The 23,036-nt window shown below is 34.8% G+C and overlaps 1 protein-coding gene across 2 annotated transcripts in view; it reads left to right on the forward strand.

The window, feature by feature from the left end:
• RFX3 (regulatory factor X3) overlaps nt 1-23,036 on the forward strand; it is a 324,392-nt gene that overhangs the window by 245,769 nt on the left and 55,587 nt on the right. For both annotated transcript variants that reach the window (XM_027862977.1, XM_027862978.1), the window contains exons 6-7: nt 6,023-6,204; nt 11,244-11,363. In XM_027862977.1, coding sequence (XP_027718778.1) covers nt 6,023-6,204; nt 11,244-11,363 — 302 coding nt within the window. The remainder of the gene's footprint in view (nt 1-6,022; nt 6,205-11,243; nt 11,364-23,036) is intronic.

The following is a 23,036-nucleotide window of genomic DNA, read 5'->3' on the forward strand; positions in this document are numbered from 1 at the left end:
TGTAAATAATTCAGCTTTGCTAATGGTGGTTTTTTTTGCCAATGTATGGACAATGTAGATTATTAAATGCATACTTGAAAAATGGTTTAAATTTGACATAATTTGCAGTAATTATTTTTGAATTGTAGATATCTTAAAATTTCATTTAAATTATGAAAAGCCTTAGGGTCATTTATTTTCTTTCCTATTTGTAATTCAACAAATGATCACCTCATGCCTTTTGCCACTGAAATATATCTAGCCTAAAGCAAAAATCTTTGTTTTATGTTCCTCTTTGACTTTGCTATGCCAACATTGTAAATATAAGTTATGACTGAAATAAGGTCTGTCAAAATGCATATCATTAGTAAACTGCACTGAAAATGAATCCTAATAGGTTATAATCCATCTGGAAAAAAAAAGTCCCAAATGTTACACTTAAAAGTTAATTGGGAAATGCATTTTTTTATATTTGTCAATCAGTATTTCCCTTTGGGAAAAAAAAGAAAAATTTCACCTTCCTTAATCTATCCTGATTAACACAGATTAAATGCAAAGGTTGCAAGATGTAATTATCTTGGTTTCCACCCTTAGATATGCTTATATCTATTCATTAGAAGAATAATCAGGTTTTTATAAATCAAGCTAAAGGTTAAAGGTTTCCTATGGTATATTTTATGGGTTTTTAAATCATACTTATAAACAACTAATTTAAAAGACATTTGTAAAATTCCATAACCAAAGAAGCTTAGTTTTTTTAAAAGGGGAAAAGAAGCTCAAAGAACTAAAATGTGGTTTCCAACAAAATTAATAAAAAGAAAAGCAGGGTGAAAGATTTGGATTTGGAGTGAAAGGAATTGGATTCAAATCCTTACTCTACTGCTTACTAGCTGTGTGACCTTGGACACTCTCTCTGTAACTCAGTTTCCTCATATGTAAAATGAGGAATTGGACTCCAAGATTTGCCCAACTCCACTCTGTGATCCTCATTTTATGGCTATATTCCATTAAAGTAAAAATTAATGGAAGAATAATGTATCCAAAAATCTCAAGTATATCTCTAGGTATCTTTGAAATTGTATCTATTAGCACAATAGACTCTAATCCCTTGATTAGTGATTTGAAACAATCTTTTGATTGTCCATGCAATTCTCAAAATAAAATAAAAACTTTTACAAATTATATTTTGGAGCCCAAAGACCCAATTTGCAATTTTATGATGTTTGTGGATCCTGATTGTACCTTAAAAAAAAAAAATAGGCATCTCCAGGAAGTAGATTACTAACTATTGCTAAATCTTGAAGTATTACTTGGTAGTTCCAAATGTCTGACAACTGTCCTCTTCACCTCAACTATCTCACCCCTTCCCTTTTTAGTAATTTTCTAGGATTGTCAAATGTGAAGGGAGGAAAGCCAACAGCAAGGTCTCCTCCCCTACTTTTGGCAGGAACTGTGCCACCTGCTCTTACTCCTGACTCAAAAGAAATGAAAAGTAGCTCTTCCACACAAAAAAGATTAAAGGACCCCTCTGTTAATGGAAGAAAAAAAAATATATTCAACAAAATAATAGCTAGTAAATTTGGGGGTGGGGAAGGTACATCCTCATGACTGCAACTAAATCCCAGGTAGAACCAAATTGCCAAGATTTTGTCATTTATTATGTAATGAAGGAAGAAAATGGAACTGCAAACTATAGAAATATTCTCCGAAGGACATGTAAATCTACACTTAGGTGGCAACTGCATATCAAGAGGCTAGATAGCTATAGAGACATATAGTCTCTGGATATATACATATATACATAATATATATATATATACACACAGACATATACATACACACAATATACATGTGATCTTTGGATAAAATATATATGTATGTGTATTTATGTATATTATGCATATTATACATGTATATCAGAAAATAATCAAGTTACAATGATCAATAGTTTTTTTGGCCATCTGAACAGTCATTTCTGTTTTACCACACAGCTAATCCAATCTGTGTGTGGGAATCATTACTATGACTGAAAAAACCTAATCAACCATTAAATATTCAACTTGGTGGCAATTCTTTGGCGGCCATGGCTAATGTGAATTGGAAATAAGGCACTCATGTGGATAATTTTAGCTCTCAATACCCAATTATTATGTGAATCTTTCCAGCAAAATTTTGTTTTTGTTATGAATTATTTGAAGAGATTCTCTGTTTTGTTTATGTGGACATAGCCTTTAACTCTAAAATATTTTAAAGTTGAGCATGAGGTAAAAAACATTAGTTACCTGTTTTCATGGAATAAAATTTTTGTTACTATCCTAACTCAATATCTTTTGCAGCATTACTGGTGAATCAAATACTTTATAAATATACTTGTTATAATTCTCATAAAAGTCATTGTTCTTTTGATTTCCTCAGATGATTCACTTAAAAATTAAGAGGAAATCTTCATGAGAAATTAGTACAAATAAAATATTCGGGAGTATATCTTCATGTCAACTAATTAAATCTGGCCAGAAGACAAATACAAAATTAAGGAAGTTTATAGAAAAAATTCCATTTTTGTTTTGGATTACACAGATTATTTTAGTTTGACTTCCTTCAGTAGTAAAAGTATTTTGCATCATGTTCATTTAAACATCCTAAAAATATTTTCACAATTTTGAATGTAAAGCCAATTATATCAATTAAACTTTTCCTAGTCCCTTTTAAAATTTATCCTTTCAACTTTAGACTTCCCATATGTAATCTTAGAATATTCCCCCCAGCTATTCCAAGTAAATTTGCTGAGGATTCTTGACATTTTTTACCCCTTTCTGTTGAGATTCTATCCCTTAGGGCTGCCCTTCAAATATTTATTAATTTGTATGGAAAATAGATCTTATAATTATCTGAATCAAACTTCCCTTTTCCTTTGTTGATTTTGTATGTCTCATATTGCTCATATTGAGTAGGACTTTAACGTTTTAAAAAGTTCCATGCATTTGCTTTGTCAAATATTTTTTTCTTCTCTGCTTAATTTATTTTCTATTATGAGTCATTGTGCAGATAACAAATATACCTTCTATAGTTATTTGAAGAATACTAATAAAAGGCAAACAACTTAACTTTGCTTATATATGGAGCCTAATTGAAAAGAGACCAAAATTTTGGTCACTATACTTTTCTGAGCCCTATGGAAATAGCCCATTTTAACTATATAGATGACCTAAAATAATTGGACCAAAATAAAACTTAAGGCAAGTCTAATTCAGGTGCGGTCATGTAAATAGAATTTTTTATTTCAGAAACAAAAACCAGGAAAGAGATGGTAGTTTGAACTTCAGATAACTAGAATTACTGCTTATCTGCCACATTCTTGCTGCTGCCATCTAAAATATGGGTGAATACCAATTGTTTATGTTCATTATAGGAGAATCAATTAGGTAGCATTTAGGAAAGCATTAGAATGCCTTGGGGAAAATGATTACAAGTATCACAAGTGAGGAATTTTTATGAGTAATTCAAGCTATAAGTAATACCTGTAATAATGATAATAAAATAAAATTCAAAATATGCAAAATTTTCTTTTTTCTCTTACATATTTGTAAAGGCCTAAATATTCATGAAAAGATGTATAAACACTTCTGAGTCTATCAAAGAGATTAAATGTATGGTACCAGTTCTTTGCTAAATTACCAAATACTTATTTTTACCTGTTAAATAATTATAAGAAAGAACAATTTGTTTTGGGGCCTGGTAAATAACTCAGCGTTTTTGCTGAAGAGGTCTCAGGGTAGACAAGACTCTGGATTTGGAATCAGAACTGGATTCAAATTCCAACTCCACCAATTACTATTCCTATCTGAGTAATTGGCCAAGTCATTTAAGGCCTCAGTTTCTGCATTTGTAAAATGAAGTGGTTGGACTAGATGACACACAATGTCCCTCCTAGCTTTAAATGTATGATCCTATGGTCCTAAGGTGAGTTTTTGTCAGTGCAGTACGGTGGAATGAATGTGTGACTGGAAGCCATTAGAAGAGTTTTTACATTCAGCCGGTGCCACTTTCGTGTAATGTGCCAGTTACTGAAATGTGTTCATGTTTAGTCTACTCTATAGCACTTACCTACACTGTAAAGAACACCAAACTTGTCATTAGACAGGACATGGGTTCTAGTCCTTGTCTTGCTGGTAACTAGCTATGTGAGCCTTAGTTTCTTTTTTTATAGAATAAAAGTAACAGTTCCTGCCCTTCCTCACAGGAATTTTGAAATGATCAAATGAGGTATTGTAAGTGGAAGAGCTTAAACTATGAACCCCTATGTAAAATTTAGTTGTCACCATTACCTAATAATCAACCTTACCTATGCTTCTCCTGAATTGTCTTTATTAGGTTTATTTTGTACAAAAACTAAGCCTGGTCATGTATGCATTTTTTGGATACAATGTATGTATTCTAATATATATGTATATGTGCATCAGCCTAATAAAATGGCATTCAATCAACACAATCATCAACTAAGAAATTTTATTGTAGGCAGGAAACCTGAAAAAAAAATCATACTGAATGTTTTCTTTTTAAAAGTCTGAAAGTGGCACCCTATTAAGTTTCAAATTTAAATTCACATTCCAAGTCTGATCACAAATCCCTGAAAATGTCAGTAGAGAAGGGGAAGTGCTTGGAAAGTTAGTTGAAATTGTGACAGCTTTAACAACCTCTCCTTGGCTTCCCTATTTATGATTCAACTTAGGAGAAACCTCACAAAGTCTTATATTTCTGCATTGAGAAGTATAGATTAACCTTAGATATACATTTTAAATTATTGAGTTGTGGAGCAATACACCAAGATTCTTCTCAGTCATCCAGTAGCTGCATTCCTGGCATGTTTTGGTAGAGAAAGCAAGGAAATAGAAATCATCAGACCTGAGTTTTGATCTAGGCTCTAGGATTACTTCTTTTGGTGATCTTGGGCAAGTCACTCTCTATGTTTCAGTTTCCCCATCTGTAAAACAGGGGCAATAATAAATGGTCCTGCCCATTTTACAACTGTAATCCTTGTTAGGACCTCAGAAACTAGAATTGTGTACGTTAGAATCTTTTTTATTTCTTTCTGTGTGTTCTTGCAGAAGAAAACTTAACCCCAGGGCTATCAATAAGACTGAAATTGATGTTGAGTATAGCCATGTCAGCAAATCATCATCCTTCTATGGCATTGTGAAAATTCTGCCTAGAGATTGGAAGTTTCAATATAGTTCTAATAAATCATTTCTTCCTTTTTAAAAGTCAAAGAATTGAACCTACAATAACTATCTTTAACTACTACAACTTTCCCCATCACAAATAGATACAGAGATAGAAAAATGAATAAATAGATATCAATTGTATTATATTCTTTAACCTGAGTTACTGAGTTTCTTCCCTTCTGGCAAGAAATGACTGAGTTTTTTCCCTTCCTACCTTCTCAGAATTTTTTTTCTTAGCAGACAATACTATTATTATGTTATCTCGTGATAATTTGAAACAAGTAAATTAGGACCCCTATAAAAATTAATATACCCTTAATATAAGGCCTCATAATATAAGGGCTTACTGTTGGTATGTTGTAGCAAACCAACAATAAAGATATATTAGGTGCCATGCCGTCAGTCTGGATAACATGGTTTTTCTGTTCCATGGTGGTATAAATTATATTTGTGACTAGTTAATATGATTATCTAAATTCCCCGATGGAAATAACTGTTTGTCTCCAAAACAGCAATCAATACAGTGAAAATCAGTGTGTCACTACATGCTCTTGAATATTTGGAGAGACAGGCATTGTTGGAGGTCACAGGTTTATGACTTCTGCTATTTAACAGACATTTCCAAGCATTTTCAACCCCATAGTATATTAAGCTTCTGAATTCACTTAAAAAGAGCTACTTATCCTATCATAAGGCTTTCAGGAGAGCTTCTAAATACTTTCTTGTGTGTGTGAAGTGACACTCTAATGATTTCAGTGGCTTGTAGATATTTTGGTAAATTATGCTGTTTCTTTTTGTTTACTCTGTCTTACTTATAATAGCTCCAGTGGCTGTTGGACAATTATGAAACAGCAGAAGGTGTGAGCCTCCCTAGAAGTACCCTTTACAACCATTACCTACGACACTGTCAGGAACACAAACTGGACCCAGTCAATGCTGCCTCCTTTGGAAAACTCATAAGGTCAATTTTCATGGGGCTACGAACCAGGAGATTGGGAACTAGGTCAGTACTGAAAAATAAGAATATGGATTTGCAAAACTTATTGCAGTGAAAGTATGTGAAAGTGTGTCTGTATGTGGAGAGAATACAAGGACACAGATTAGGCAAGGCCAGAGAGGCATCCATTGGAGACTACCAAATCCAAAAGACAAGTGTTTATCCCAAACATTACCCATGTGGAAAATTATTGGACCAGGAAGGTGGAAGTATCTCCTGCACTAAAGAAAGTCGTACTTCAGAATTCACCAGCTGATTTCTGCATGACACAATAATAAAAGGGGTGAGAGGAGTCGATTACCAAGCCAGAGGGAAAATGGCAGATAGATCAACAATTTAACACAAAAGTTAACTGCGATATCTTAAACACCATATCACGATCCTTTCTAAAATGCTACGGATGATGCTCAACAAAACAGATATATTAAATAGAAAAAGTCTGTCTTTTGCCTCCCACAAAATTATATTAAAAACAGTCATATAAAAAAGGTTGACATCTACATGCCCACTCTCCTACCAGAAATACAGAGTGCTGATTTAACATGGCTCAATTTCTATAGAGAGGGCAAATCAACAATAGATCTTTTTGTGGACACATAAAAAATGTATTCCTTGTTTGCTAGGTTGCAGGAAGTGATTGGGGTTTTAAAAGCCTATTGCTCCACCACGTTCTTTTTTCCTCTTTATTGGGAAATAGGAAAATAAAAATTCCATAGCTTAGAAACTTTAATAATTTTAGAAATTTTTTGGCAGTTATTCCCAATTTCTCACTTCATTGGAAATGTGTATTTGGTGTTTTAAGCAAACATGATGTGATGAAATGAATGAGATGCTCAGTGTGTAGAGGAAATTGCCCTGGATTAGGAGTTAGGAAATGTGAGTTTGAATCCCAGGCCTGCCGTGACGTATTTGTATAACCTAAAGCAAGTCACTTCCTCTCTCCTGAGGTTTATTTCTTTTATTAATAAGATAAGAGAGTTGGACTAGATAATATGTATGGCAATTCTAACTCTAAAATTCTGTCTTCTTAAAGCTCGTGTATATAGTTAAAACCAACTAGTTTTATTTCTCTCAATTCCAGATTTTTCAATATAATTGTTGTAAGTTATATATTTTTCAAGTAACTGAGGTGTTGCAACAGCAATTCAGGGGCAAATAGATGTTTCCATTGTTCATGGTATCATAGATTTGGTGCTGGAAGGGACCTCGGGGGTAATCTGGACCAGTCCCCTCATTTTACAGATGAGAGATGAAGTGACTTACACAAGGTCACAGAGGAGGCAGAGCCAGATTGAACGTCAGTCCTCCGCATCCAGATCCATCCCCTGGCCCTTGCACCACATTGCGTTGCTAAGGATTAAATCTGAATTGCTAAGTTTTATTGATTAGGAATCTCATATAAAGAAGAAAAATAGAACTACTTCATGAAGAAATTGTATGTTCATTAATTTTAGCAACTGCAGTTTAATTTTAATTAGTTATGATTCATAGTGCCATAGGATTCTAGTAAACATCTCTAAGTGTGCTTAGTCAAATAACAATCTTAGTGACCTCATTATACATTTATTCTGAGAAGAATGAGCCTTTCAGATTCCTATGAATGATGGACTTTGTGTTTGTATGTATATATGTATATGTCGATTTTGTGTGTATATATGTACACAAAATCCATATATGTATATGTATGTATGTGTATATGTAGATTTATGCATATCTATATATATAATACATATATGAAAATTATCCCTTTCTGTTGAATTTTACCTGCATGGACAGCATTTAAATAACTACAGATTCAGTTCTTCAGCAACTATTATATCTCTGAAACCATATCAAAGCCAATATATCTTCTAAAACTATTAATCCTAAGCCAAACCAGAATACCAAAGTGTTTGCAGTTCTAAACATCAGCCAATGTGATATTTAATTCAACTTTCTTCTTGGCTGCTAATTGAATTTTAGTGAGGAATCCATGGAACAGAAGATTTAGCAAATTTTAAGCCACGGACTTTGCATATAATTACTTTCATCAAACGGAAGGAGTTAACATTCATGGCTTTAGTTGTTTCCTGTCTCATCCCTTGTCCAGAACCACAAAAAGAATGGTTGCAAATATAATTTAGAGTGTCAGAAAACACCTAAGCAAGCATGAGTTGCAGGAAGCACTTTGCCATATAGGTCAATATACTTTGGCAAACATTAGCTTTGCATAGCTCATGCTTGCTTAAATGTTTTCTTGTATGCTGTCCCTGGGAGAGATTTCAATAGAGGCTTCACTTTTAAAGTTCCAGATTTACTCTGGAAAGTATCTCAAAAAAAGAAAAGAGAGAAGACTTGGGTTTGGGAAGTACAATCCATTGAGTAGAGTAAATTTCTACTTTACTTTTGTGACTTTTACTTTCCAAGGGGTCCCTGCTATCGTTTTTATACTCAAAATGTACCAGTAATTTGCCCTGTACCTTTTTGAAAATTAATATTTAACATGAGTGATGGGAAAGAAAATCTAGGCAAAGAATAAGAACTTATTCACAAATGGAAATGTTAAGCCCCATTCTGGATTGTTATGATAGCTGGGCTAATATAGCAAAAAGGAAAGTAATCAGGCTCAGATACTGCTGAATGTGTCTACTGCAAAAAAAGACTCAATCTCCCTCAAACAGGACCTTGTACCAAGATTCAGTCTGACCAACACTTTACCATGAACCAAAATGAGCCAAGATATTAATTTTTACCAAAAAGCAGAAAAAGCCATAAAATAATTTCCCTTCTAAAAAAAAAAGCTATACCTAATAGAAACCAGAAAAAAAAACCAAATATACATTGTAAAACTATTGATCCTAAGCAGAATCAAAACATTAAAATGTTTATAGAACATTTTTGCCAAATTGATAGTTAATTCACCCTGTCTCTTGGATCCTTCATGAATTTTTGTGAGGCCATTCATGGAGCAGAGTGTGCCATCTTGTTAATACAGTAGAGCCAAAAATCAACCAAGCAGAATGGGAAGAGGTCATATGAGAGATGCACTACTGTATCCCTACTCCTGCTTTTTCACTGCTCTTTACTTTGAAGAAAAAGAGACTAGTGATAAAGTTTATAGAGCTGGCTTGTCACTTTGTTCCAAGGCCGAAAACACTAAAAACTGATTTTAATTGGAAGTTTTCTTTAAAGAAGGCCTATCATATTGGATTTAGGATTACTTCCTAAATTGGGGGACTGACTACTCAAAAATATACTACATATCAAGATATCAGATATACTGTATATCTTTGCCAATTAATAAATCTGTATTATACTCCCATTTTAACAGTTTTACAAGGGTGTAGTCATTACACTATATAATTACTCTTTAAACTTGAAAGTAGCATCTTTCCATTTTTTTTTTAATCTAGCACAAATTCTCCTCAGATTTTTCTCTTTAAGTGGAAGAGGAAAAAAATGGGAAGAGTTCTAATGCCTTACTATATTTAGACCTGTTAGAAACTATTTTCTCATCGCAAGAATTTACATGTTTAAAACTGTTATTCTTGCAAATATTCACAAATTCCATTCAGAGAAAAAATTTGTCACCAAACACAGGCTTTCTCATGAAAATGAAGAAATTGTGAAATCATTTGTCCCATGTGGAAATTTGCCATTTTCACAGAGAAATTTCCCCATCAGTGTCTGTTGTGATACATCTGATTCAGCCTGCAAAACAGATAGGGATTCATTTAAAAACAGTGACTAACAAAATGTGTTTGAGAATCAACAGGGATGAAATAATTTCTTCTTAACATCTACAAAGCCCTTTTTATTAAAAAAATTAATTAACTGAATTAACACAACAATTTTATAAGCTCGAAATCAGTGTATTTATTCCACTGCCAACACTCCTTCTCATGAAGTAAATAATAGAAATATTAAGTTATTTGTCCAAGGTGATAGAGCAAGAAGTGTAATTTTTAGTGTAAGACCTGTAGGTAATTTCTATCCCACTAATATTTCCTTTTTAATGAGGAATCACTTTATCCTACATTACATTATTTTTACTAATGACCAGTTTCCCACTGAAATAACTGACCTCCTTTTAATTAAGTTAATACTACAAGAATATGATCCAGCAAACTTTTAATTGTTCACCTGTGTATCGCACAGTACTGGGTACTAAGGAGGATACAAGGCTTCGGTAAAACTTTCCCTCAATGAGCTTGCAGTTTAGGAATAACACTTGTGTGTTGAATTTAACTTGAGAGAACATACATATTTTCTGAATGAACTGCTCAGAAAATATCAAGGCAGAATATGATTAAAAAAAAATTTTTCAAAGTCTTTATTTGTCAGAATGGAATTTTAATTTTGTAAATACAGCTACTCTATTAACTTGCATGAAATGTAAGATGTATTTATATGTATATATTATGTGGCATTATATACATATATCATATAGGCACATATTATATACATATGTATTCATATATACAGGTCCTTTGGTGTATCTGTGAATTTATCTGTATAGGTACTTCTTCCACCAAGGAAGATTATAGCCCTTAGGTATTTTTCTTTCGTTCTCCATGATTTTTGCTCAATGCTCTAGAGGCCTTCCCCTTGTTCCTTTTTTATCCTTTTTCAGGATTACTAAAGTACCACTTGGGCAGACCTCTGATTGTTGATGCTCTCCCAAACTGGCTGGTGCTCTGCCAAAATTACTTCATATTTACTTTGTATGTATTTTATGCTTATCTGTGTATATCTTATCACCCTACCCCCAGCCCCCAGTAGAATATAATAAGTTCCATGAGGATTGGGACTGTATTGTTTTTTCCCTTGTTTTTGTACAATGCCTGATACGTGTACAAATAGTACACGATAGTAGGTGCTTCAACGCTTTTTAAGTTGAGTTGAGCTCTCCCACATGACCAGCCATTTTGTGTGTGTGCAATTTATATGCTCTTCATTCTTGGAATTAATTTTGCAGCGCTTTAAATTAAATGGATATTGAATAAGCCTAATTTTATATTTACTGACATTTATATTTCTATTGTCTGTTGTTTTTCTTGATGAAGAGGGAACTCCAAGTACCATTACTATGGGATTCGTGTCAAGCCAGACTCCCCTCTTAATCGACTACAAGAGGACATGCAATATATGGCTATGAGACAACAACCCATGCAGCAGAAACAAAGGTAAAGTCTGGAGTTGGCATTGAAATGTGAAAATCATTTTTAACTTTTTAAGTGCTGTGGTGTTTTCTTTTGATAACAAAACAAAAAACCACCACCCTAAGAGAACACAATATGCTGCTTCCTCCTGAGAAATCAGATAGTCTGTCCACTATCCTGAAATGCATTCCCTCCTAATCTTCATCTGTTAAAATTTTTCTCTTTCAAAGCTTAGTTCAGATTTCATTTTTTCCATGAACCTTCTCAGGTCTTGCTAGCCAAAAGTAATTCCTCCTCAAATTTTCCTATTGTAATTTGGGTGTCCCCTCTGTCTCTCTATTTTACTTCTATATAAATTCACTACATTTATATGTTTACATGTCAAATCCTCCCTAACAGATTATATAGGCTCCTTGAGGGCAGGGACAATATTGTCTTTCATGTTTGTATCTCTTGTACCCACCACAGTATCTTAAATATACTAGATGATCAATTAATGTCTATTGAATTGTTTTTAATTGATGGTGTGCTTTCAGTATTGAGTTATAAGGTACTAAAAGTGATGTCTTAAGACATATTTTAGCCTTTAAAGAGTGTTTTATGGTTTTTTTTTTACATTATATACTAATAATGCCTATTTCACCCTCCTTTGAGAAGCATAAGATAATCCCATTTTATTCAGACAGAGAACCTGAAGGACAGTATGTAATCTGTTCCAAATCAAATATTGTCTGTACTGGCTTATTCCAAACCATTCTTTCATAGGCAGCATGGAAGCTTTTATAGAAACACAATTATAAATCCTAGAGCTGAAAGCGACCTTAGGAGAGAATCGGGGCAACCCCCCTGCCTAATGGCTGGTAAGGTCTTATTGTCCCCATTTTGTAGATAAAGCAAATATAAGACCTTACTAAGGTTAAGTGACTTATTCAGGATTATACAGCTAGCAAACAGTGGAGAAAGAATAAAAGCCCAGGCTTTCTGGATCCTAATCCCACATTCCATGTGCCCCTTTTAGAATGAGAGTTCTTTCTGTCAGCTAATATATCCCACTGAGTCTTATGTTGTGACTTCTTACTAAAGCATCGTTCTCCTCTGAAGCATCAGGTATTAGCCACAACTAGAGAAAGGATTTAGTGTACCTATTCTTAAACCCTGATAATGGCAGATTTTATGGAGGCCATGTTGCTTTATAGAATGCTAATCAAATGATTAAATAATAATGAGGACAATGAAATTACCAAAACATTCCCCTTTCACATTTCCTATGACCTATTGAAAGACAAATGAGTAGGAGATACATTAGAAGAGAGCTAAGCACACTATATCCTCACTACTTAAGTTTTCTGTTTTGGGGAATGATAGAAGAAGGCAACTTTTTGGATTATTCCAGTGATTGTGTGAAAAGTGAATTCCAGGACTGCTATCACAGGGTGAAATCAGGAGTTTCCCTTTTTGGAGAAAAGTAGCAGGACCTTTATGCTATTGTTATTAAACAAACAATCTCTCCTTCAAGCAATAGTTTTAGTGATACTTGCTAGGCCATATCTATAAGGCAAATAGTATTAGTATGGCATAGGCCATACATAAGGATCCCTGCAGGCTGTACATTGACTTGGAAAAGCACATATTAATGTTATCTGTGTTCTATTGTATTTTAATTTAATTTGTTAAATATTTACCAATTACATTTTAATCTGCTTCTGGTAGCACTCTGGAATGTGGTCCACAGGAAACCTATTTGACACTTCTTTGCTTGAGTAAAACAAAATTTTAAAAACAATTTTATTGAAATCTTTTGTATTTAAACCTGTTAAATTTCCCCCTATATCTCTTCCTTTCCATCCTCCCAGAGAATCATCTGTTAATAATTATTTTAAAAGAAAAAGAAAAAAAAATTCAGAAAACTTGGTCATTAAATAGGAAAAAAAAAACAACTTATGTTATATGCAATGTTCCACACTCATGACCCCAAGGCGTCACGAATTGGGGTAAAGGGGAGAGTGTCTTCTCATACCTCTTCTTTGGGGCAAACTTCATTTTTTTATAATCTCACAACATGAATTTTGATTGTTTTATGGTGGTTGGGTTTGTTTGTTTTGGGTTTTTTTTTCTTTTGCCTATTTACATTATTGTAATCATTGTGTTTATTATTTCTCTGGTTCAGCTTACTTCATTTTGTATCAGTTCACATAAGTCTTCCCATACTTCTCTGTATTCATTATGTTCATCATTTCTTATAGCACAGTAATGTTCCATTACATACCACAGTTTGTTTAAGCTGTTCTCCAGTCAATGGTCATCTGCTTTGTTTCCCGTTCTTTGCTACCACAAAAAGTATTGCTATAAATACTTTGGTGTATGTAGAGCCTATCTTTTTGTCAGTGACCTCTTTGGGGAACATACCTACCAGAGGAATATCTGGGTCAAAGGTTAATTGTTAGTGATTTGATGCATTCTTTCATATGACAGTTAAAATAGAACAATTTATGTTGGTTTGCAGTTGGTGATCTTAAGAGAGGTTATGACATAATTATTTAAAAAGTTAATTTAAGGGTGTAGCAAGGTGAAGAATTTGTAGTAGCTATATAATAAAGATTTCTTTCCTTTTACAATGTTCTTTATTCAGCTCAAGGCAGGATTCATATATAAATAAATGTTATATATAATATAATAAATTATATATTATATAAAAATATACATATAAATTATATACACACACAAATATGTGTATATATATTGTATAGTCCATGATTGCACTTATGGACAAATACACCACCAGAAGCTAAAGATGAGAATATAAGTTAGAGGCAGAAGATAAAAAAGAAAGTGAATTGAGAAATTACTAAATCAAACAAATTTAAAATATCTTTAAATCACTAATTTCACAAAACAACACCCAATTCTACTGGCAACATAATCTTAAAAAGGGTAATAGCAAGCTTCCTTGAAAGCCTAAGGAAAATAGTTTGTAAAAAAAAAAAAAAATAGGTTAAGTGGTCTGGACCCAAGATTGGATGATGTGTCTTTATGTAAGAGAACCAGGAACTATAAAGGTTGGAAGCTACTCAGCCTAGGAAAATCCCTATTATGTCAATTTAGTAGGAATAGTTATTAGAAGTGGAACCACTAAATATGTTTTACATAACTTCATATGTATAGTGGGTATAGTATTTTTTGCTTTTCAATGGATGGCAGACAGATGGTAGGAGGGAGAGAATTTAGAACTGAAAATTAAAATTCAAAAAAGAAATGGAACCACTATCAATGAGTAAATAGTTTAAGCATTTCTAAGGATATTAACAGGTTCTGTGGAATTCAGTCTCTGTTGTGGAATTCCCTTCATAAAAAATGTCTCAAAATTCTAAGTTGTGGATTTGGGTTTTTGGTTTGTTTGTTTTTAATCAGAGAAACAAGAAAGTCTGCCCTTTTTTCTTAGGTTTTTTTCTATGATAGTGATTTGCAATGACCACTCAATCATTTTGTAGTTGTACTTTGTTAATTGATTCAAGAGCTTTAGTGTTACCAAGTGTATAGACCCCTCATTGTGATTGGCAGAAGAGCACCAGCAGGTGTCTATTCTCACTACTAAGGAATCCATCCAAAGGCAACGTTGATAAGCTTAAATGAAGCCAATTAGTCCATTGTTCAGAAAGAAAAAAAAAAACAACTTGGACAGTAAAAAGAAAAAATGTCTCTCCATTAATCCAGAAGTCTGTTATAAAATCAAGGAGAAGACTTATGACTTATAAATCACAAAATAGCATGTTAACACATTATAATAAGTAGCATATTTTTGTTGGGGTCTGGAAATAATATAAATAGAATAAAACATGTTTTTCTGAATATGTTTAGGTGTATATTTATGGAGAAAATCTATCGCCTAAAATACAAATAACCTGTGAAAAAAGTTTGAAGCAATTTTAGTGCCTTTCCCAACACTTAACATTTGATAATACTTAAATAGTTTAAAATCCAAGAAGTCTGTTTTATTTAATTGTGCATATAGAGCTTGTCAAAAATGTCAATTCATCTCTTAAGATAAAAGAAGCAAAATAGATGCATCATCTAATTTTATTGAATAAAGGATATAAGATTTAGAACATGAGATAAAAAAGTTAAAAAGTTTGTGAAGGCATCATGAAATATTTGTAGACAAATATAATAATGCCTCAATAGTTAGCAGTGGGAAAGGATGCAGAGGAACTAAGCTAAGGAGAAGCTAAGCCTTGGGGGTTCTACTGATATCTATTGTAGGGAAAGAATGAGGATTGGAGGCAGTTTTGCTCAACAAGTATACAACTTGGCCTCTTGAGACAGTCACAGTGGAGTGACTTAGCAAGTAGGAAAGCAAAGAACAAGTATGTATCTGAGAAGTTGCAGGAGCAACTTGGCTATGGATGTCTGGGTGTTTTTGGTTGGTGTATCTCCAGGGAAGGCAGGCAGGAATTTGTGCATTGCATCTCTGTTCCCTTGAGGGTTTAACATGGTGCATAGGTGGACTCTGCTTGACTTCAGAGATAGGACACATCATATGCAAAACAGTGACACATGCCACAAATTTGGGCTGGGAGCCACATCTTGGTCCTCCTTGACTAAAGTCACACATACCCCCATCACAGGAGAAGACCTCCCACATGTGGGCACATTAATTATTTAGGGGTCTGAAGCTGAATATCAGTTATCCAGAATTCAATTCAGTTAAACAAGCATTAAGGTTCTACTACATGAAAGGCCTGTGCTCTGTACTGAGAATGCAAAGACAACAATGAATTCTGCCCTCAAGGAGTTTTACATTCTATTGGGGGAAACAACACATACACAGAAAATGAAATACAACATGGATCCAAAGTAACCTCAAGCAACTGGGTAGATTTGGGGTATCAAGTTTCTTTGTAGGAGGAGGCACTTGAGGATGCTTTCTAAGAGGTAGAGCTAAGGAGGCGTGGAGGATAGCTTCTACAAAAGGCATGGAGATGAAAGAATAGAGTGTTTTCCAATATCGCTGCAATGTAGAGGGCATGAAGGAGAGTAGTTTTTAGTAAGTCTAGAAAGGTAGGCTAGCTCTAGCCCAATTGTGAAGCCCTTAAAAGGCCAAGCAGGGGAGTTTATCCTAAAAGCAAGAAGGAAACATTGAAAAATCTTGAGCAGTGGAGTAACATGGTCATACCTGTGCTTTAGGAATATCAATTTTGCATTATATGGAGAATGCATTGGTAATATTGGAGACAGACGGATAAATTAGGAGGCAATTGTAATCATCTAAGCTAAAGGTGATAGGGGCGTGAACTAAGGTGGTGATCATGTGAGTGGAAAGAAGGGGATGAAACAAGAAGTATTGTGAAGGTATAATTGGCAAAACTTGGCAACTGATTTAATGTGAAGAATAAAGGATGGAGAGGAGTAAAAGAAGACTCTGAATGAGTAAATGAATAGTAGTGCCTTAAACAAAAATGGAAAAATTAGGAAAGGGGATGGGTATTGGGGATAGATAAATCAGTTCTGTTTCAGACATATTGCATTTGAGATCTCTATAGAACATCCAATTGGAGATTGAACTAAAATTCAACAGAGAGAGTGGGACTGCACGTCATTTGCATAGGAGAGATTAGTTGAACCTGTAGGAGCTGATGTTATTACTAAGATAATTTGTAGAGAGAAAAGAGAAGAGGACACTTTTCAGAGCCATGTGGTGCAAGGAGGCAGAGGGAGAAGAACAAGAATTACCCTGCAGAAGAGACTGAAAGGGAGCAACCAGACAAAACCCCAAAGAAAAGGGGGCATCTAAGAGATCAACATTGTCAGACACTGCAGAGAACTCAAGAAGGATAAGTATTGAGTTTTCTTAATGGATTCTATTCAGAAGGCCCTCAATCAAGAAATCCTATTTGGCAATGAAGAAATCATTGCAGACAGCACTTTCAGTTGTGTGATAAGGTCAGGAGCAAGATTATAAGCATTTAGAAAGTGAGAAAATGGAGGCAATGAGTGTAGACAGCCTTTTCCAGGAGTTTGACTGTAAAAGGAAAGAGAGGTATTTTAGGACAGTAGCTTAAAAAGATGGTCAGACCAAGTGAAAAAGGGTGAAAAAAAAGTTTTTTTGTTTTGTTTTTAAGGTTGGAGAAGATCTGGACATGTTTGTAAGCAGAAGGATAAGATTCAGTGGCTAGGGAGAGAAAAGATAATCAAAGGAGTGAGCTCTTGGAGTAGACAGGAGGAGATAGGAATCAAAGGCCTGAGTAGAAGGATTGATGGTTATGAGGAGAATGACCTTGGCTTTCTCCAAGACTGGTCAGGGGGTAATGTTGAGGTCACTTGCAGTATAGAATTGGGGATGATGAAGGTGTCTTAAGGAGAGAAGAAAAGATTTGGATCAAGAAACCATGGGAACTGGGTCAAGAGCAAAAGGATTAGTGTCTAGCATTGAGGGCACAGTTGAGACAATGTAACATAAATTTATAGCGGTCCCGGTAAGCATAAAGTACATGGTAGGAAAGATCCAGGTAATAAATATAAGGCATTTCACATTCTTCTCATAAAGCCCAAACCTTTTATTCCTCTAGGAATATAGAATCGTTCTCAAGCCAAGATAGCACATTACATTTGGTGTCATATGATCTAGTTTGAATTCTGGCTCTGGCTCTGGCTCTTACTACCCCTGTCACTTTGGACAAGTCACTTTGAGTGGCCTCAGTTCCCACATCTGTTAAAAAAAAAAGGTGGGGGAGGATTGGATGAAATTACCTTTACCTTCTCTTTTAGCTCTAAATTTCATCCTTTGATCCATTGCTCAGACAATGGGGAAGAAAACAAGGTTGTGGGTGGGGTACCACTGATATCCATCATCAAGAGTAGCTAATAGTGGGAGGAGCCTGAGCAGAGCTTCATGTTTCTCAACACATCAGTCTAGAACCAAGTACATGCCTTAATGGCCACTGAGGCCATGTAACCATGGTACAACATAGAAAAATCATCTGTGTTCTTAAATAATGGTTCTGAATCAAAGAAAGGTTCAACTGAGTCCAGCGCCTGCTGCGTCCAGTAGACACCTTAGGAATGTCCCTATTTCTAGCTTGATGCTTTAGTGACTTTGAGGACTTTCCACTTTAGTGAGATGAGCTTAGTTGAGCTGGAAGCCAAAAAGAAAGATCTTTCCTCTTCTAAGATCTGGCCAGGCAGGGAGAATAGAGTAATCATTCTTTCCAGCGTTGAGGTGAGTCTTATATAAATACCTACACTTGAACCCAGGTTACACAAATTTCAAATGAGATGATTGGAAAGAAAATGCTTTGCAAACTCTGAAATGCTCCGAAATGTAAGATTTCTAAGATGACAGGGAAGTGTATAATATTTTTTAGAAAGATTTTAATCCAAAACAGATAAAATTATTTAAAAAAAAAGTTTAGGCACTCAAAAGGGGTAAGTTTCAATTATCGGCAAAATTGTCTCATATGGAACGCCTGCCTCATTTGGACACTCAGATAAATGAGGTCTGGCTATCTACACTTCTGTACCCTTAGAATGACTAGGCCCTTCTATCTGACCTGCACCCTCCAGAGTGGGTTGTCTCTTCCCTACCCTCGACTCTCCTATGTATGTTGTCTTCCTCATTAGAATCTCAGCTCCTTGAGGTCAGGACTGCTTTTGCTTTTTTCTGTGTATCCCCTGGGCTTAGCACATAGTAACCATATTTAATAAATGTTTTTATTCTTTCATTAGAATGTGAGCTCCTTGAGAATAATACTGTGTTGCATTTCTGTTTGTATCTCCAGGGTTTAACACAGTGCTTAGCATATAGTAAGTGCTTAACAAATACTTTTTCATTCATTCAATCATTCATTCATTCATTCATTCTTGTGCAACTAAGATCAGCAATCTTAGTTGCCTTGGGAAGGTAATGAAAATTGCTTTTTTTGTTGTTATACATCTTTACTTTTTCAAATTAATACAGAAGCCATTTTCAAATATATGATATTTATGTTTACACAGAAATCATTATCATTATTATTCCTGGGGAAGGGGTTAGAGCTATAATTTTACCAATGTGAGAATTCAGTGTCAAATTTCTATCCACCAGTGCAGATCCTTATCTCACCTGTTACTTTTTGAGAGTAGAGCAAGTCACTTAACATCCCTGGGACTCAGTTTCCTCACCTGTAAAATGAAGGTTTTAGTCTAGATAGCTATGGAGTTATCTTCTAGCTCGAGAGCTGTGATCCTGGGGAGTATTTCTCTAAGGGTGGTAGTGTCTTATATTGGAATCAGGAATATGACCTGGAGGCAGAGAGTGCATTAAGACAGATGTGCGTGTGTATGTTCCATCCCCTCATACCTATAGAGGCCAATCGAGCTGTTATCCAGTCTCCATGACATAGAATAGACCAAGAGAGATATGATTCTGGGCCATCCCCAACCTTAGGAGAGCAGAATCTGTCTAGAGCAGGTGCCAGATTCTCATGCAGTCTCAGAACCATCCCCAGCTTCCTGAGGGACTCCCAGCAAGGAATGTCCCTAGACAAGAGCCAGTCTTCTTAGGAACATTCCAAGGTGTTATTCCAAAGGCTGAGCCTGAGTCGGATTAACCTCTAGGGGTGGATAATAGGTGATATGGCACCTGAGCAGCTAACTTTAGTAATTAGGTAAGTGAAGGTTTATGCTGAAAGCCTTAGTGTTCACTCTGCCTCTGAAGCAGTCCCTGATGTAATGATCACATTTTCCATTGAAGTCAGAAGAACTAAAAATAACTAAATGATCCAACCTGTGACAATGTTTCTTGGAACACTATTGATTCCCTGTTGTAGTTTTATAATCTCCATAGATGCATATACTTCCTATAGTACTATAGCACAGAATTTGCTGTTACTTATTCAAGGTAAAATTTCCCCTTTGCAAAAATATAGCTCATTTTAAATTAAAAAAAATACTAATATAAATATCTTAATTTAGTAGCTTTTTAAAACTTCTTGAAAGAATTTAAGCATTAAGATCAACTTTAGACATCATGCCATTTTGATGGAATATATACAGAATTCATATTGAAGACCATAATATAAATCACATTTTTGGTTTTCTTACGTGAGAGGGAGGTCAATCTTTTGTTTCTCCATAGATAAAGTCTTAAGTACTCATTTGTTGCCTGGCTTGTCAGGATGGGAGGGGAGAAGCAAGTTGCCACCTCAACAAAGAGCCCAATTCTCCTGGGTGCCATGCAGCAGGAATAAATGTAGAAGGAAATGGGGGGCGGGGGTAGGGGAAGGTTCAGGAAAGAGGTTTCATGATAGGGACAAAAACAACTTATAGTAAGATTGTATACTGTATAGTTTTAATTGTATAATTACCCATACCTGTGAGTCTAAAAAGGCTAGGGATAAAGATGACTGGAATTGTGATTTAATTGATATTAGAAATTCTCTCTACCAATATAGTTTGGAACCTTCTCTGCAACTTAGAGCTAAGTACCACAGTGGATAAAGTAACAGACTTGCAACCAAGAACACCTCAGTTCCAATCCTATCTCATATACGTACTAGCCATGGGACCCTAGGCAATCCACTTAACCTCTCTCTTTCTCAGCTTTGTTATATACAAAATGGGGGTAATAATCACATCTACCTTCCAGGAAGATTATGAGGATAAAATGAAACAATATACATAAAATGCTTTGCAAACCTTAAAGTGCTACATAAATGGCAGCTATTATTGCTTGTGATTTTAGACGGTTGCCTAAAGCACAACTGAATCACCCAGGTCACACTGCCGTTTTGTGTCAGAAGAGGGACTTGATCCCCTATCTTCCTATCTCTAAGTCCATTTCCCTAGTCGCTACATCATACTACCACTCTTCAGTGAAAGAGATAAAATAAGTAAAATCCACTAAGACAAAGAATTTGTTTTAGCCAATGGTTTCAGCTTTTCCCTTAATCAAAACCTGTATCAAATCTATTGTTAATAAACCAAATTGATAGGTCTAGATCTTACTTTTTCCCTCCTGCCCAAGTACTTACCAGTGGAGATTGCCTATGAACAGTAAAATTGTTATAAAATGGGCAATTGAGGGGACTAATGAGAGAAGGGACTAAAGGTAAGATTTAGCAACCCTATTATTTACAAAGGATTTCCTCCATTCAGAGATGAGAGGAACATTCGAGGTCCTCTAATCCAATTTCCCCTTTTTTAAAGATGAGGAAACTAAGGACCAGAGTAGTAAAGTGACTTGCAGTGGTCACACAGGTAGAAAGTGGGAGAGCCAGGACTCGAGTTCTTTAACTCCAACTCCAGAGTTCTTTCTACCATACTTCAAATTCACCTCATAGGATATCATTTGCTTTTCCTGGGCATTGAAAGTCACCTAATTCACCATTTTCTACTGAGTTGTTCTGTTATTGACTGCAATTTTGTCACCGTAGTCACATCCAAAATGCTTATCACTTTACTGGGACAGCCTTCAAAAAGCCTGATACTTTGCACCTGGGAGGTTAAGATCATAACACTTTGTGAGTGAGAACAGCTTTTTTTTAATCTGTGCTTATAAATCATGTAATTATTTAGGATGGTTCATAGGATCACAGATTTAGAGCTGACTTCAATCCCCTCATTTTGCAAATGAGAAAACTGAGACCCAGAAGAGGTTAAGTGACTTGTCCAGGGCCACACAGTTAGTAAGTGACTGAGACAGACTAGGATCATCACATGGTGCCTGTGTCTGTTCAGTGAGGGTTTTGTTTTTCCTACATGCAGTTTCAACTATTTTAAAAACTTTAGTATGAATTTGCCCCCCTAGCCTTGATTAGTATAGAGAAGTTCATTTGGCAATTCTGGTGGTAAGTATATGCCACTTTCTGCCTTCCATTACGATGTTTTAGTATCCATGCATAGCCATATAGTCTATTTTCAATGGTGCTTTCAAAGTAGAGTTACAACTGTCTAAATTCCACGTAACAGCTATGATGAGCTCCGTATTGAAAAAATTCCTAGTAATCTTCCAAGTTTTATATTTCAGTGACAGGTTTCATGCATACACTAAGTTATTAAAGCATTAGAGCTTCTTTGATTTCTTAATCATTAACAACTTTAGCTGGTGGTTACCCATGGAGTTGCAAGCTGTTAAAATTATCATTTGCTTCTTACTAATTTTAAAACCAAGAGCTGTTTCTTCATTAGCAACAGCACAGGTCTTTTTTTTTTTTTTTTTTTTTGGCACCACAGATTTTCAGATATGGTCTGGGTTTACTCCATTTTATAAAAATGCCAACCAAGACCTTTGAGTGTTTCAAACATAATTTATGGAGGTGATGATTTGTCTTACCAAAAAAAAAAAAAAATTTGAGAAGACTTTCTTTAAATAGTGAGCTCCCCTAGTGTTTGCAGTCAAGTGTGTACTTACAGATGATGAATTACTTGACAGAGTAGTAGGAGGCAGAAAAATTTAAAGTTATGTTTCAATGGCAAGAGCCATTGCCAGTAGAAAGTCAGTCAGAATGAAAATAAAGCATCCCCAGCTTATAGTGCAAGTCAGTGGGAAAGCATGATTCGGTTCACAAAGATTCAATTTACATACAACCTTTTTAAAAAAAAATACAACACAGTCACAATAAATATTTATTTGATTTTGGTTTTTAGCTGTTTTTTGCAACAATGAAATATTTTGCCTTAAAATTCATTTAAAAATGTTTAACACTTAGAAAAGAGGTTGTTTAA

Source organism: Vombatus ursinus, unplaced genomic scaffold (genome assembly GCF_900497805.2).
Source record: "Vombatus ursinus unplaced genomic scaffold, bare-nosed wombat genome assembly UNPS02014770.1, whole genome shotgun sequence".
Lineage (NCBI taxonomy): Eukaryota > Metazoa > Chordata > Mammalia > Diprotodontia > Vombatidae > Vombatus > Vombatus ursinus.